This window comes from Monodelphis domestica, chromosome 2 (genome assembly GCF_027887165.1).
Source record: "Monodelphis domestica isolate mMonDom1 chromosome 2, mMonDom1.pri, whole genome shotgun sequence".
Classification (NCBI taxonomy): domain Eukaryota; kingdom Metazoa; phylum Chordata; class Mammalia; order Didelphimorphia; family Didelphidae; genus Monodelphis; species Monodelphis domestica.
In genome coordinates, this window is record NC_077228.1 from 313567949 (window position 1) to 313584652 (window position 16704).

The 16704-nt window shown below is 34.1% G+C and overlaps 1 protein-coding gene across 3 annotated transcripts in view; it reads right to left on the reverse strand.

The window, feature by feature from the left end:
- The window catches only part of EYS (eyes shut homolog), a 743667-nt gene that overhangs the window by 281100 nt on the left and 445863 nt on the right, over positions 1-16704 (reverse strand). For all 3 annotated transcript variants that reach the window (XR_008916582.1, XM_056818439.1, XM_056818440.1), the window contains exon 5: positions 2654-2767. Coding sequence is in view for 2 of the 3 variants with exons in the window: in XM_056818439.1 (XP_056674417.1) it covers positions 2654-2767 (114 nt within the window). In the remaining variant the exon portion in view is untranslated. The remainder of the gene's footprint in view (positions 1-2653; positions 2768-16704) is intronic.

The window sequence follows — 16704 nt, forward strand, 5'->3', positions numbered from 1 at the left end:
CTCTTATTTGATTTTTAAAATCTCTTTTTTATTCAGAGCTATGCAATTTGTTTCAATAGACCATAATTCATTTTGGATTCAAGACAAATTTATATCTTTCTTTGAGGCTTTGGATACACTGGTATTGACCTTGTTATCTTCTTCAAAGTTTATGTTTTGTTCATCACTATCATCAAAATAACTTTCTATGTGTTTCTTTTTTGTGGTTTGTCATTTTACAGCTTTCTTATCTTTTAACTTAAAAAAAATCAAACACAATTCTTATTAGGGTTCCTCACTCCTGTCATGAAGGGGGTAATGTACAATGCTTCAGGTATATATGTGCAGCTGCCTTCAGAGCTACTCCTATCTCCCCCTCTAAATATTCAGTTCTTTCAAGTTGGTATGATCTAAGTAGAGATGCATTTTAATACTCTCCTCTCAGTCTTTGCTCTAATCTTTTGAGGATGTATCTATGACCTATTTGATTTAAGTTTTTGTGTAAATTCCAACTTCTGTATTTTCTTACTTCTTATTTCCCAAACATATTTTTAACAGAGATTTGGAAGATTAACTAAAAAGAGAGAAAATACTGGATTTCTACCTGTTAGATAAGTGATATATATAGTACAACTATCAACTCAAGAGGAATTTTATCTTATATTCCAAAAAACAGGGAAGAGTCCTTATAAACTTAATACATAAATGAGTACAATAATTTATTGTATTGACTTTTTCATCAATGGTATAAATTAGAGCATTTTTACTCAATAGTTATTGTTATATTTGTGAAAAGGAGAAGGAGGAGGAGGAAGAGGTAGTGGAAAAGGAGAAAGAGGAGGAGAAGGTCTAGGAAATTACTACTGTATTGTAATTGAGGTAGGAGAAAATATTTTAAATAGTATTAATTAATGGTCATATAACTTTTACTTATTCTTCTATATTTAATTTGCCTTATTTTAGCCAATCACTAAATACAAAGTGCAAATTTTTCAGTGGAGGTACCAACAAAGCTGGTTTCACACCCATTTCAGTCTTAGGGATAATTAGTTGGTCACTTTAAAGACTGACTTTAAGAAAATGAAGGTCTAATAATGTGTTGGAAGAGTGAAATGAGTTAAAACAAGTGACAGAAATGCTTTCTGGAGTTAATTATGTTTGCTTTTCCTTCTCTCTGTGTGTTCGCTACCTTTAAACAGAGTCATACATTGGCAGATGTAATTACCAGGTTGGTCAATGCAAGTAGCTCTATTCTTTCAGGGAAAAGAGTCACAGTCATCTAAATCTGTTTCACATCTTAAGCCTTTGGAAAAATAATAAAATATTCAGAAAGATATGCAAGTGTCATTTCAAAATTCTGCAACCTGTACAAGTATCTTTAAACACTGGTGATAAGATGGAAGAAGAAATTCATCAAATAAAATTCCACATATATTACTGTCAGTGTCCATTTACTTCTCCTTATCACAAGCTGTACCAACTCCTTTCTGAATAACTAAGCACAGACTAATTTTCCCTGGGTGTGGAAACATTTAAAGCCTGATTCCCTATGACTTAATCTGTCCTCAGCTGGTTAGTTTATAAATGGAGTAGGTGTTCCAAGTTTTGCAATTCAAATGAAACATTAGTCTAAGGCAAATAATGAAAAAGCAGAGAAAGCAAATTAGTCAAGAGCATTTTGGTATATGCTATGTGGTATGTATGTATGTAAGAGAGAAATCAGATCCAGCATGGAAAAAGAGCAATCCCAGTGGAGGAAGGGCAAGGAAGATGGAGAATTCCAGGAAGGAACTCAGGAGAACTGAGGAGAAAACTGACAGATGAACTCACTTCTCTTTGGGAACTCCTCTTTGGTTGGTCTAAGAGAAACCTCTGAGACAGAAGACCTTCTGAGCAGTGACCATCTCTTAGTGAACCCAAATGCCTTGGATCCAGCTGAAGATAAAAGGAGTGGATGGGACTTTATTATAAAGCCATCCACCCAAAGACTTCTCTCTCTATCCCCTAAAGTTATTCTGTGAACTTCATGCTACAACTAGGACAGATAGAAATCAGAAAAGAGATCACAACTGACCAAGGAGGGTCAGGCAGATAGGCTGAACCCTCAGGATTTGGGGAGATTTTGGAGAGAGTTGTTAGTTCTTAGGGATCTAACACTTCCCATTTCCCTTACTCAACAGCCCTATTCTCCCTGTCTTGTATGTCCCTTTAGAATAAAAGAATTATTCCTTTTAGATTAAGTTGTCTGCTTCATAACATCCAGGAAGAGAATCGAAGTTTGGGGGGGGGGGGAAGCTATATACCCGTCCCTCAAGGAGGGAGAGTCAACTTCAGTCATTGACTTTATATTTAACTCAGTCTCTGAAAGAACATATTCTGTCCCTCTAAAAGACAATTGGTGCTGTCTTCACTAGGGGAAGGGAGGGGAAGATCAATCTATCCCCCCCCCCTCCATCTTCTGACTCCATCCCACCTCTTTCACTCTTTAGTCTCAAAGTAAACAGGGTGGGGTGACTCCATTTTCCCATTCATTACAGTTAGTTTATAAATTGAGTAGATGTTCCAAGTTTTCAATTCAAATGAAATATTAGTCTAAGTCAAATAATGAAAAAGAAGTGAAAGCAAATTAGTCAAGAGTATTTTGGTATGTGCAATGTCAATCAGCACTACTCACCAGTGTATCCATGAGGACAGTGGCATTTGTATCTCTTGATGAGGTCTGTACAAGTCGAATCAATGAAGCATGGTGACAGATGACATTCATTTATATTGATTTCACAAAGGATGCCTGTAGTACAAAGAAAAATAGAGACTTCTATAGGATTAATTTAATGATGCATCTTTTTCCTTTAACATTTCCTTTGAAATAGTTCCCCAGTTCCAATTTGTCTTTTACAATTTCTCCACTTTCAATCCACCCTTCTAAAGCAGAATTTATGTATTGTATTTTCAGAATTGTTCCATAATTTGTAGAAATAAAAAGAAAGAATTGTTTCATGTATTACTGAGATTATTCTTATAACAGAGAAAATATTCTTATTAATTTGTATTAACTATTAAGAAAATAGAGAGAAAATGATAGAGAAATGCAATATAGTATAGTGGCTTCCACAAAGGGGAACATCTTCCTTGTGTGCCTAGTAAGTGAATTCTTATATAATAAATACAATTTGAGTTGAGAAATTTTTTTCAATCTAAACAAGAGGGTGGAGTTATGTCCTTGAGCACTGAAATGAACTTTCAACAGTGAAAAAATAAAATAAAATGCCTACAATAAACTAAGCACTAGGCTAAGTGCTGTGGACATAAAAGAAAAACATGAATAAAAACAGTTCCTGACCTCAAGGAGTTTGCAAACTAATGAAAGGACACAAAACATGAAAAGAAGGTGAAGGGTGAGAGTGGCAATACTCAATCGGTGGAGGATGCTGGAAAAATCAGGGGAGTTTCAAAGTAGTGGATATAGGAGAGAAATGAAGAGATGTTTTTAGCTGAGCTCCATTCTTTAACAGAGGACTTGGAGAGTTCAGGCCCCACTTTTTCGGGTCATGGGTTAGGGATGAGGTAGATTATTAAGGTTGATATGAAATTACAGGAAAATGAAGATCTCCCTACAATGAGGAAAAGACACTGGTGAAATATTTCAGTGGTTCCTCATGTTTAAAGAACTGAGGAACCAGTGAAATGCTTTTTAGGACATTTCTATAAAACTATCAGATTTGTGCCATGATACAAACAAACATTTTGTAGGAATTAAAATGTATTTATAAAATACCTACTACATACCAAATATGGAGCTATCTGTGTACATGTCTGCGTCTCTGAATATCTTTTTGTCTCTCTCTTCATCCTCAAACAACAAGAGTCAATAAGAGGAACATCTAGAGAATTCAAGGATATTACCATCCATAGGGAAATCTGTCTCGACTTGAATTACGTGCCGAAAACAACATTTTCCCCATTTTCTTACATATATGATATATGTATATATAAATAACATGTGAATAATCTATACATGGTTTATGAGTAGCCTTCCATGAGAGTGTTTTTAGGGAACAAGTGAGCTTTAATATCAATATTCAACAATTTAATATGTTTTTTACTGTTTTTCAGTTGTTTAAAAAATTACAAGTATGTGAGATCGTGTGCTTATTATTAAGTAATTATATTTTCTTTTTAAAATTGTTACATTTGGATGAGAAAAGCACATTTTAATGGTATTTTTGCAAGATGGAATCTTTCTTCTACACTTTGGAATCTTTCAAAATTCCTTAAAATACATAACTAAAATATAACCTCATTCAATAATCTCTAAAAAAAACCCAAAATGATAAAGCATTGTAAAATGGAATTCTTTAATTTCTTTAATTTAATGGACGACATGGAGGTCCTCTTACTATTGAGATGTGTAAGAATTAACCAACCCAAAGTGTCAGGAAGTAGGAACTGGGGAGCCCACTGCTGAGTGAGTGTCAGTTGCAGGCTGTCAGTTGCTGACAATTAGGAGATTCAGTTGCTGAGAGTTGGTGGGTCAGTTGCTGACAGTTAGGGCTGGCAGTTGTGGGGAACCTGGCTTTTGGACATGAGTTGATCATTGGAGGTTGGTTGCTGGTAATGTGGATTGTCTTTTAGTTACTGTAATATAACGGTGGACCTGAGGTGACCAAGAGGGCTTTTGGCTTTAGCCTTTAAAGGGCTTTTTGCCTCTGGGTTCTCAAGAGAGCAGGAGATCTATCTCTTAGGCAAGGATATGCTGTCAGTTGGCTACTGACAGTTTGAGCTACTATAGAAAACTGATTGAAGGAGTGAATGAATGGTAGCTGTCTATTAGTGTAGGGAGTTAGGTAGTTAGCGAATCATTTATAGATAGTGTAGGTTAGATAGGCCTTATGTTTGCCAGGTAAGAAGAAGCTGTCCTAAGAAGAGAATTAGAGGTAGTTATTAGGAATTTTAGGTATATTTATAGGGTAATCTCTCTTTCCTTTTTTCTATCTTTCCCTTCTTTATTATATTCTTTTACTATTTCTATTTTAATTAAACTAAATTATTAATTGTTAAAAGCTGCTAGAAGTTTTCTCTGGTTTAAAAGGATAATATTAATTTAAAACTCTATTATATTCTCATTAAAACTTAAATTATTAGAATCTGCTCTCTTATTTTGTTAAAACCCCTATTTTAACCCTTACAACATGTATGCATATATATATGTAATATATATATATATATATATATATATATATATGCCAGTGGTGATGAAGGAAACCAGGGAAATTAAAATGTGTGCAACACAAATGCAGAGTAATGATGTAAGAAAATTGTAACATTTTTGGTGGGGTAGATAAGTAAAAGTCTCAAATTGCAAAAACAAATTAAAATGGACAATCACAGTAAAAATGTTTTTGTTCAAACATCTTTATAACATGTGAATTTAAAAATTCTGTAAAATAAAACTTCAAATATCAATCATAAATGTCCCATCAATAGTGCATCAATGCAACATAACTGAATACCAAAGCTTATTTGTGAAAGTGAAATAATCAGTTCATCCTAATGGTCCATTTATGGATGATGTGGTGGTGTGTTAAGAGCATTTAAGTAGAAGATATTTCTTCAAATATTCCACCGAAGACAAAATTCATATGTATGCCTAAAAATGAATGTTATCTTGGAAAAATAATGAGTTGCCTCCTTTACAAATTAACCTTCAAAGGTCATTTTGAGGCTTTGTATGCATGACTTCCTGGAAAGCCATGATGACACAGGCAGCTGAGGGCAATGATATGATCAGTACAAGTGGTCTAATTGTAACAGGGTTGCTGAGGCACTCATTAACCTCCCTCTCACAATTATTATTTAGACAAAAGCACCTTGTTCACTTAATCATTAATGGGTCACTGGTGCAAATAGAAACTGGAAAAATCACCTAATATATTATATATTAGATGACTTTTATTGAGAGTTTTCCACTGAATGGAACAGGAAAGAATCAAACCATTAGCTAATGGCATGAGCTTGACAAGGTTTTAATGTTCTTTTAAAAAAATCCTTATCTTCCATTTTAGAATCAACACTATATTTATGTCAAGGCACAAAAGCAGTAATGGTTAGGCAATGGGGCTTTAAGTAACTTGTTCAGGGTCATATAGATGGGAAGCATCTAAGACTAGATTTAAACTAAAGAACTCCCAATTCTAGATCTCGTATTCAGTCCACTAAATTACCTACCTGAGCCACAGTGATCATTTGAAAAGGTTACGAATGTATTCTCATTGTCAGAAAACTACCCCAAGGATAAATGCAACCTTCTCAGATCACAATGCAATGAAAATAATAATTAGTAAGGGTGCATGGAGAGGCAAATCAAAAATTATTTGGAAATTAAACAATATGACTTAGGGGGAAATTTATATACTTGAGGTCATATATTAACAAATTAGGGAGGGCAGAGGTAAATGAATTATATGACAATAAATAATCTAGGTGATATGGATGAATATTTACAAAAATATAAATTACCTAAACTAACAGAGGAAGAAATAGAATATATAAACAACCCCATATCAGAAAAAGAAATTGAATAAGCCATCAAAGAACTCTCTAAGAAAAAATCCCCAGGACCAGATGGATTCACAAATAAATTCTATCAAATATTCAAAGAACAATTAATATCAATATTATACGATGTATTTGACAGAATAAGCAAAGAAGGAGTTCTCCTGAATTCCTTTTATGACACAAATATAGTACTGATTCCAAAGCCAGCCAGGTCAAAAACAGAGAAAGAATACTACAGACCAATCTCCTTAATGAACATAGATGCAAAAATCTTAAATAGAATAGTAGCAAAAAGACTCCAGAAAGTGATCAAGAGGGCTATTCATTATAACCAGGTAGGATTTATACCAGGAATGCAAGGATGGTTTAATATTAGGAAAAACATACACATAATTGACTATATTAACAAGCAAACTGACAAAAATCACATGATTATGTCAATAGATGCAGAAAAAGCTTTTGACAAAATACAACACTCATTCCTATTGAAAACACTGGAAAGCATAGGAATAGAAGGGCCTTTCCTAAAAATAATAAACATTATATATCTAAAACCATCAGCAAATATTATCTGCAATGGGGAAAAACTAGAAGCCTTCCCAATAAGATCAGGAGTGAAACAAGGATGCCCATTATCACCTCTATTATTTATTATTGTACTAGAAACACTAGCTGAAGCAATTAGAGAAGAAAAAGAAATTGAAGGTATTAATATAGGCAATGAGGAGACCAAGACTCTTTGCAGATGATATGATGGTCTACTTAAAGTATCCTAGAGAATCAACTAAAAATCTAGTTGAAATATTCAACAACTTTAGCAATGTTGCAGGATACAAAATAAACCCACATAAGTCATCAGCATTTCTATATATCTTCAACACATCTCAGCAGCAAGAATTAGAAAAGGAAATTCTATTTAAAATCACCCTAAACAATATAAAATACTTAGGAATCTATCTGCTGAGACAAACACAGGAACTATATGAACACAACTATAAAACACTCTCCACACAATTAAAACTAGATCTAAACAATTGGAAAAACATCAATTGCTCATGTGTATGACAAGCTAACATAATAAAAATGACAATCCCACCTAAAATTATTTATTTAGTGACATATCCATTGAACTACCAAAAAACCTTTTTATTGAATTAGAAAAAAACACAACAAAGTTCATTTGGAAGAAAAAGATCAAAGATATCCAGGGAAATAATGAAAAAAAAATGCAAAGGAAGGTGGTCTTGCAGTTCCAGATCTCAAACTATACTGTAAAGTAGTGGTCATCAAAACAATATGGTATTGGCTTAGAGATAGAAAGGAGGATCAGTGGAATAGACTTGGGTTAAATGACTTCAGCAAGACAGTCTATGATAAGCTCAAAGATCCCAGCTTTGGGGACCACAATCCACTGTTTGAATAAAACTGCTGGGAAAATTGGAAGACAATATGGGAGAGATTAGGTTTGGATCAACATCTCACATACTACAGCAAGATAAACTCAGAATGGGTGAATGACTTGAATATAAAGAAGGAAACTATAAGTGATTTAGGTAAACAGAGGATAGTATACATGTCAGATATTTGGGAAAGGAAAGATTTTAAGACCAAGTAAGAGTTTGAAAAAATTACAAAATGTAAAATCAATAATTTTAATTACATCAAATTAAAACGTTTTTGTACAAACAACACCAATCCAACGAAAATTAGAAGGGAAGCACCAAATTGGGAAAGAATCTTTATATCAAAAACTTCTGACAAAGGTGTAATCACTGAAATGTATAAAGAGCTAAATCAATTGTACAAAAAAATTAAGCTGTTCTGCAATTGATAAATGGGCAAGGGACATGAATAGGCAATTTTCACATAAAGAAATAAAAATTATTAATAGACATGAAAAAGTATTCTAAATCTCTTATATTCAGAGAAATGCAAATCAAAACAACTCTGAGGTATCACCTCACACCTAGCAGATTGACTAACATGACAGTAAAGTAAAGTAATGAATGCTGGAGGGGATGTGACAAAGTTGGGTCATTAATGCACTGCTGTTGGAGTTGTGAATTGATCCAACAATTCTGGAGGGCAATTTGGAACTATGCCCAAAGTACACTAAAAGACTGTCTGTCCTTTGAACCAGTCATTGCACTGCTATGTTTATACCCCAATGAGTTAATAAGGAAAAAGACATTTTTACAATACAAGAATATTCATAGCTGCACTGTTTGTGGTGACAAAAATTTTGAAAACCAGGGGATGCCCTTCAATTGGGGAATGGCTGACCAAATTGTGGTATCTGTTGGTGATGGAATACTATTGTTCCCAAAGGAATAATAAACTGAAGGAATTCCATGTGAACTGGAACAACCTCCAGGAATTGATGCAGAGTGAGAGGAGCAGAACCAGGAGAACATTATACAGGGACTGATTCACTGTGGTACAATCAAATGTAATGAACTTCTCTACTAGCAGCAATGCAGTGATCCTGAACAACCTGGAGAGATTTATAAGAAATATCCACATTCAGAGGCAAAGCTGTGGGAGTAGAAACACAGAAGAAAAACAACCACTTGACTACATGGGTCGAAGGGGATATGATCGGTGTTATGAACTCTAAATGATCCTCCTAGTGCAAACATTAACAACATGGAAATAGGTTCTGATCAAGGAAAAACACAAAGCCTAATGGAATTTTGCATTGGCTATGGGAAGGGGTAGGGGAAGGAGAGGGAGTGGAAGAATATGATTCTTGCACCCAAGGAATAATGTTCTAAGTTGACTAAATACATTTTTAAAAAAATAAAATAAAATATCCACCAAAAAAAAAGAAAGAAAACTACCCCAAGGGAGATTTTAAGATCAGAACTACAAGTGTCTTTTCAACAAAAATACACTGGAGTCAAGATGGCAGTATCATATCAGCAACCTTCTGAATGTCCTTCCAATCAACCATTACAAAGCATCTCAAAAGGACAGAAATCAATCCAGATGAGTAAAGGGGATTTCCCACTGGATGCAACATTAACAGTGGGCAGTGAGTGGGAATTTCCATGATACAATGGGCAAACTACACTAATCAAAGTGCAAACTGATTACCCCCTCCTCAACACCCCCACCAGAGTTAGAGTGAGGTCAAGGGCAACCTCTAAATTCTCAGGAGCTGGCTGAAAACACCACAGATTTACCCTTGATGGTAGGGCAAAGCCTTAGCAGGGAGACTTGAGGCTGATGAGCAGGGCAGCAGACCAGGGAGCTAGGGGAGAAACACTAGCCAAGGCAGCAGTGGTTGGGATGACAGCCTCAGGGCAAAACGCTTTAAAGCTTGCTACATAAAGAACATCACAGATCTACCTGCCCTCAATCAGGCTTCTTACAGGGAAGGGAAGATAGGAACAAGGCAAAGCCCTGTAAGACATAAGCTAAGAAAGCAATTCCACCAACATGCAAGATCCCCAGCCCACTAGTGGCAAAAAGAATGAGCAACTGCAAAAAAAAAAAAAAAGCTCTTGATTCTGGATATTTTCTTGGAGGAAAAAAAAAAGCAAGACAAAAACAACAGCAGAAAGTGAAAAGCAAGCAAACACATCCAAACTTTCCAAAAAAGATCACAATTGGTCACAAGCTCTCAAGAAACTCAAGAAGGAATTCAAGAGCCAAGTAAGAAAGATAGAAGAAAAATGAGGAGAAAAGTGGGGAAAATAAAGGAAAGTACTATGAAAAAAATAACAGCTTAAAAGACAAAATTGCCTATATGGAAAAAAGAGACACAGAAATCAAATGAAGTAATAAAGAAATTGGAGACCAGAAGTGACCTACTGGAACATATGAAAAACAGGTTAGACCTAACCAAAAATAAATATCAAAAGATATAGCTAAAAATTGACCTTTAAAGACAGAATTGGGCAAGTAGAAGCAAATAATGTCATGAGACAGTAATAATTAATAAAGAAAAATCAAAAGAATGAAAAGATAGAAGGAAAAGTGAAATATCTCATTGAAAAGTCAACAGATGAAAATAGATCCAGTAGAGACAATATGAAAATTATTGGACTACCCCACTGCCTGTGGGGTGAGGGGAAGCTTGACATCATATTATAAGAAATTACCCAGGAAAATTGCCATGATATTCATCAATAAGTGGGTAAAATTGACATCAACAGAGTCCATAGATCATCCCCGATATTAAATCCCCAAAAGACAACCTCCAGGAATATTATAGACAAATTCTAGAACTTCCAGGCCAAGGAAAAAATACTTCAAATGGCCAGAATAAAACAATTCAGATGTCAAGGAGCCTCAATTAGGATTACACAGGATCTGGCAGCTTCTACATTAAAGGAATGAAAGATTTGGAATATGATATTCAGGAAGGCAAGAGAATTGGGTTTACAACCATGAATCACCTACCCATCAAAGCTGAATATATACTTTCAGGGTAAAGTATAGGCATTTAACAGACCAGAAGATATTCAAGGATTCCTAAAGAAAGACCAGAACTAAATGGAAAATTTGATGTCAAATTACAAAATTTGAAGAGAATCATAAAAAGGCAAACAAGAAAGAGGGAGGAAATTTTAAGGGCTTCAATAAGGTCAAATTGATTATATTCCTATATGGAAAAATTATTATCTGTAATTCTTAAAATAGTTTTCATTATTATAGTAGACAGAACAAATATTCATAGGCAGAGGTTGTGTTATTAAGCTGCTTAAGATGATATGTAAAAAATATAGGTGCAGAGATAAAAAAGTGGATGGTTCTAAGAGAAAATAGATGGAAGAAATAAAATAGTAAAAATTACACCACATAAAGATGAACATGGAGGGGGAAAGAATAGTATTATAGGAAGCAGAGGAAAAGAGTGGTAATAGGTAATACTTCAACCTTACTTTCAGTGTAATCAGTTATGAGAGGAAAGAATAGCTAAATCTATTTGGTATAGAATTCTATCTTACCCTAAGGAGGACTTGAAAGGGAGTAAGTATAGCAGAGTTCTGGGGTTGGGGTATTGAAAGGGAGGGAAGATTTGGGAGGCATTAATAGATTTTAAAGAGAAATAGGAGGGTCTTGTTTCTCTTCAGTTTTTTATTTGGTCATCATAATTTCTATTTAGTTCTGCTCTTTTATTTACAAATGCTTGGAAATCTTCTATTTTGTTATTTGTCCATACTTTCTCCTGGAAGTATATAGTCAGTTTTGATGGGTCGATGATCCTTGGTTGTAGACCCAATTCTCCTGCCTTTCTGAATAGCATATTCTAAGCCTTGTGATTCTTTAGTATGGAGACTGCCAGATCCTGTGTAATCGTGACTGATGCTCCTTAATATCTGCATTATCTATTTTTTGACTTCTTGAAATATTTTCTTTTTAGCTCAGAAGTTCTTGTATTTGGCAATTACATTCCTGGGGGTTTCCTTTTGAGAAATTAATGTGAAGGGTTATCCATGGACTCTTTCAATGTCTATTTTGCCCTTTTGTTCAAGAACATAAGGGCAGTATTCTTGGATAATTTCTTGTAGTCAAAGATGTCAAAGTTTATTTTTTATTTCTAGTTTTCAGGTAGACCAATGATTCTTAAATTGTTTCTCCTAGACCCGTTTTCCAGGTCCATTGTCTTCTCAGTGGGATATTTTATGTTTCCTTCTTTTTTGTCAATCTTTTGACTTTGCTTTATTAATTCTTGCTGTCTTGTGAGATCATAAACTTCTACTTGGCCAATTCTAGTCTTTAAAGACATTTTTCAGCTATTATCTTTTGATTTTTCTCTTCAGTTTGCTCTAATCTGATTTTCATGGTGTCCAATAGGTCAATTCCATTGTCCAATTTATTTATTGTTTCATGCAATTCCTTTGTCTCTTTTTCTAAGTGGGGGATTCTGTCTTTTAAACTGTTATTTTACTTTTGAATTACTACATTTCTTTCTCCCACTTTTCTTCCCATTATTTCCCCATCTTTTTTACTTGGTGCTTGAACTCCAATTTGAGATCCTGGAGAGCTTGTGACCAATTTCTATTTTCTTTGAATGTTTGGGTGTGTTTGCTTGTTTGTTAACTTTTGTTGTCTCCTCTGTAATGTGCTGTTTTCCTCATAGAAATTATCCAGGGTCAGAGTCTTTTTATTATTTTTTTTTTGGTAGTTGTAGATTGTAGTTCTTGGTAGATGGTGACCAATGTCATGTTAGATTTTTTTCTCTTCTCAGTCAAAAGTCTGAATGAGGAAGGTAGGCAGGTTTTTGTGCATTGAGCTACAGAACAGTTTTTTTTTCCTTGAGGCTATTTTATAGTCTATACTGATTTGGCTTGTGGGCAACTCCTCCCTGCCCTATCTCTGAGCCCAAGCTCCATTTTCCTCAGCCTCCTGAGGTCCCAGGTCTTTCTTCTCTTGTGGGTAAGTCTCTGGTGTCCTTAGCTAGTCCCCCAAGAACTTAGAGATTGTTCCACACTCACTCTGACTCTGGAGCCATAGGTGGAATGGATGAGGGGAGATCAGCTCTAACTTTGGTAGGATTAACTTTACCCCTAATAGCATGAACTCAAACCCTGCCTACCTTCAAGGTTCTGCCCTATGGTAGAGCCCCTTTGTTAATATGATTTTGATTTTTGTCCTTTTGAAGCCCTTTATATTGGTTGGTGGTAAAGAGAAGAAGACTCTTGCTTCAACTCTGAGGCCATTTTATCCCAGAAGTCCTCACTTTTCACACAATTAAAATTAGATCTAAATAATTTGAAAAACACTAATTGCCCATGAGTAAGATATTAAACTGCTTGGAAAATTGGAAAACAATATAGAAAAAAAATCAGTTTTAGTTTAATATCTCATACCCTATAAATCAACATGAAATAGTATGCCTGTCAGATATGTGGGAAAGAAGGAATTTAAGACCAATCAAGACAGAAAACATTACAAAATGTAAAATTAATTGTTTTGACTATATAAAATTAAAAAGGTTTTGTACAAACAAAACTAATGCAACCAAAATTAGAAGAAAAGCAACAAACAGAAAATTTGTATAACAAAACTCTGACAAATGTTTGATTTCCCAAATATATAAGAAACTAAGTGAAATTTACAAAATATCAAAGCCTTTCCTCAATGAACTTGAACTAATTGTCAAGGGATATTAATAGGCAGTTTTCATGTAAAGAAATCAAAACTATCAATAAGTAAATAAAAAAGTGTCCTCAACCCCTAATGATTAGAGAAATGTGAATGAAAACTCTGAGGCACCACCTCATACCTATGAAATTGGCCAATATGGCACCAAAGGAATGGGATAAATGTTGGAGGGGATGTGGCAAAATTGGGAAACTAATATACTACTGATTGAGTTGTGTATTGATCCAACTATTCCGAAAATCAATTTGAAATTTTACTTAAAGGGCATTAAAAGACGGCCTGCCCTTTGATCCAGCCTTACTGCTGCTGGGTTTATACCCCAAAGAGATAATAAAGAAAAATACATTTACAAAATTATTTATAGCCACACTCTTTGTGGTGGCAAAAATTCGGAAACTGAGGGCATTTCCATCGACTGGTGAATGACTGAACAGTTTGTGATATCTGAAAGTGATTGAATACAATTGTGATGAAAGGAATTTCATGTGAAGTAGAAAGACCTCCAGGAATTGATGCAGAGTGAAAGGAGCAGAACCAGGAGAACATTGTACACAGAGATAAAATATGATAAAATATGGCACAATTTAATGTTATGAAGTTCTCTACTAACAGCAATGCAATGATCTAGGGCAATTCTGAGGAACTTATGAGAAAGAATGTTATCCACATTCGGAGAAAGAACTGTGGTAATAGAAGCACAGAAGTAAAACATATGATCGATCGTGAGATTATATTAGGATATGATTGATGTTTTGGCTTTAAAAGATTACTCTGTTGCTAATATGAATAACATGGAAATAGATTTTGAACAATGATGCATATATAACCCAGTGGAATTGCTTGTCACCTCCAAGAGAGGGGATGGAACAGGAGTGGGAAAAGTCATGAACCGTGTAACCATAGAAAAATATTATTAATTAATTAATTAATATTAAAAAGAGTGAAATTATAAATAAATTAGGAAAACATATAATAGTATACCTATTAGATCTATGGGTGGGAAAAGAAAGGACTTAAGACCAAACAAGAGATAGAGAAAATTACAAAATATAAAATGAATAATTTTAATTATATTAAATTTAAAAGATTTTGTACAAATAAAGCCAATGCAAAAATAAATTAGAAGGGAAGCAACACATTGGGAAAAATTTTATAACAAAATTCTTGGAGTGACAAAAGCCCAATACTGGTGAGGAGGAACAGAGTGAAAGGGATCTAAAGGGGATAAATTGATGAATGGAAATACAGACTTAGTAATCATAATGTGGAATTTGAATGGGATGAAATCACCTATAAAATGAAAGTGGATAGTAGAGTTGATTAAAATCCAGAATCCTCCTAAATGTGGTTTATAAGAAATACATTTGTGGCAGGATGAAATACATAGACTCAAGGTAAAAGGCTGGAGCAGAATTTATTGTGCATCATCTAAAGTAAAAAACAAAAACAAAAACAAAACAAAACAAACAAACAAACAAATAAAAAACAGGAGTAGCACTCATGATACCAGACAAGCTAAAGTAGAAATTTATCTGATTAAAAGAGACAAGGAAAGAAATTACATTTTGCTAAAAGGTACTCTAAACAATGAATGATATCATTACTAACTATTTTTTTGCACCAAATGGTATAGAATGTAGATGTCTAAACATGAAATTAAAGGAGCCTAAGGATAAAATAGATAATAAGACCATACTAGTGGGGGATCTCAACCTTCCTCTTTCAGAACTAGATAGATTGAACTAAAATTCTCTGACAGGTCTTATTTCTCAGACATACAAGGAACTAAGTCAAATATATAAGAAATCAAATCATTCCTCAATTGATAAATGGTCAAGGGTTATGAATAGGCAGTTTTCAGATGAAGAAATCAAAATGATAAATAATCATATGACAAAATGTTCCAAATTCCTCCTGATTAGGAAAATGCAAGTCAAAATTACTCTGTGATACTATCTTACACTGAACAGAGTGGCCAATAGAATAGCAAACAAAAATAAATGTTGGAGAGGATGGGCAAAATTGGGACACTAATGCATTATTGGTGGAGTTGTGACTTGATCCAAACATTCTGGAAGGCAATTTTGGATTATGTCCACAGGGCTTTAAAAGAATGCATGTCCTTTGATCCAGCAATACCACTACTGGGTTTGTATATAAAAGAGATAAAGAAAAAGAACTGAGAAAAGTTTTACTTCTATAAAAATATTTATAGCAGAAATGTTTGTGGTGGAAAATGAAAGGATGTCCCTTGATTGTTGAATTGCTCAATAAATTGTTCTATACTATGGCAATGGAATACTATTGTACTATAAGGAATGATGAACTTCTTGATTTCCAAAGATGTGCATGAACTGATGCAGAGTGAAATAAGCAGAACCAGAATAACATACACAGTAATTGAAACTGATTGTGGGATGATCAAATGTAATTGATTTTGCTACTAAAAGTAGTGCAATGATCCAGGACAAATCTGAGGAACTAATGAGAAAGAATGCTATCCACAGATAGAGAAAGTATGATGGCAGTTGAAATCCAGAAGAAAATATATGATTTAACATTTGTGTATATGAGTATATAATGTGGGGTTTTGGTTTTAAAAGATTACTCCATTACAAAAATAAATTATATGCAAATAGTTTTTTTTAACAAATGTTGATTTATTTATTTTTAAACATTTTTCTAAGGTTAAATAATTCTTATTTTCTCTTTTCCCTCTTCCCTCCTCCTTCCTGGAGCTGATAAGCAATTTCAATGGATTGTATGTATTATCACTCGATACCTTTTTACATTTTTTTATTTAATTAATTAATTTAGAATATTTTCCATGGTCACATGAATCATGTTCTTTCACTCCCCTCTTCCTTTCCCCCTCTTGGAGTTGATGAGTAATTCTGTTGGGTTTTACATGCATAATTGTTCAAAACCTATTACCCTGTTATTCATCAGCAGTAGAGTGATCATTTAAAGTCAACATCCCCAATCATATCACCAATGAACCATGTGATCAATCATATATTTTTCTTCTGAGTTTCTACTCCCATAATTCTTTCT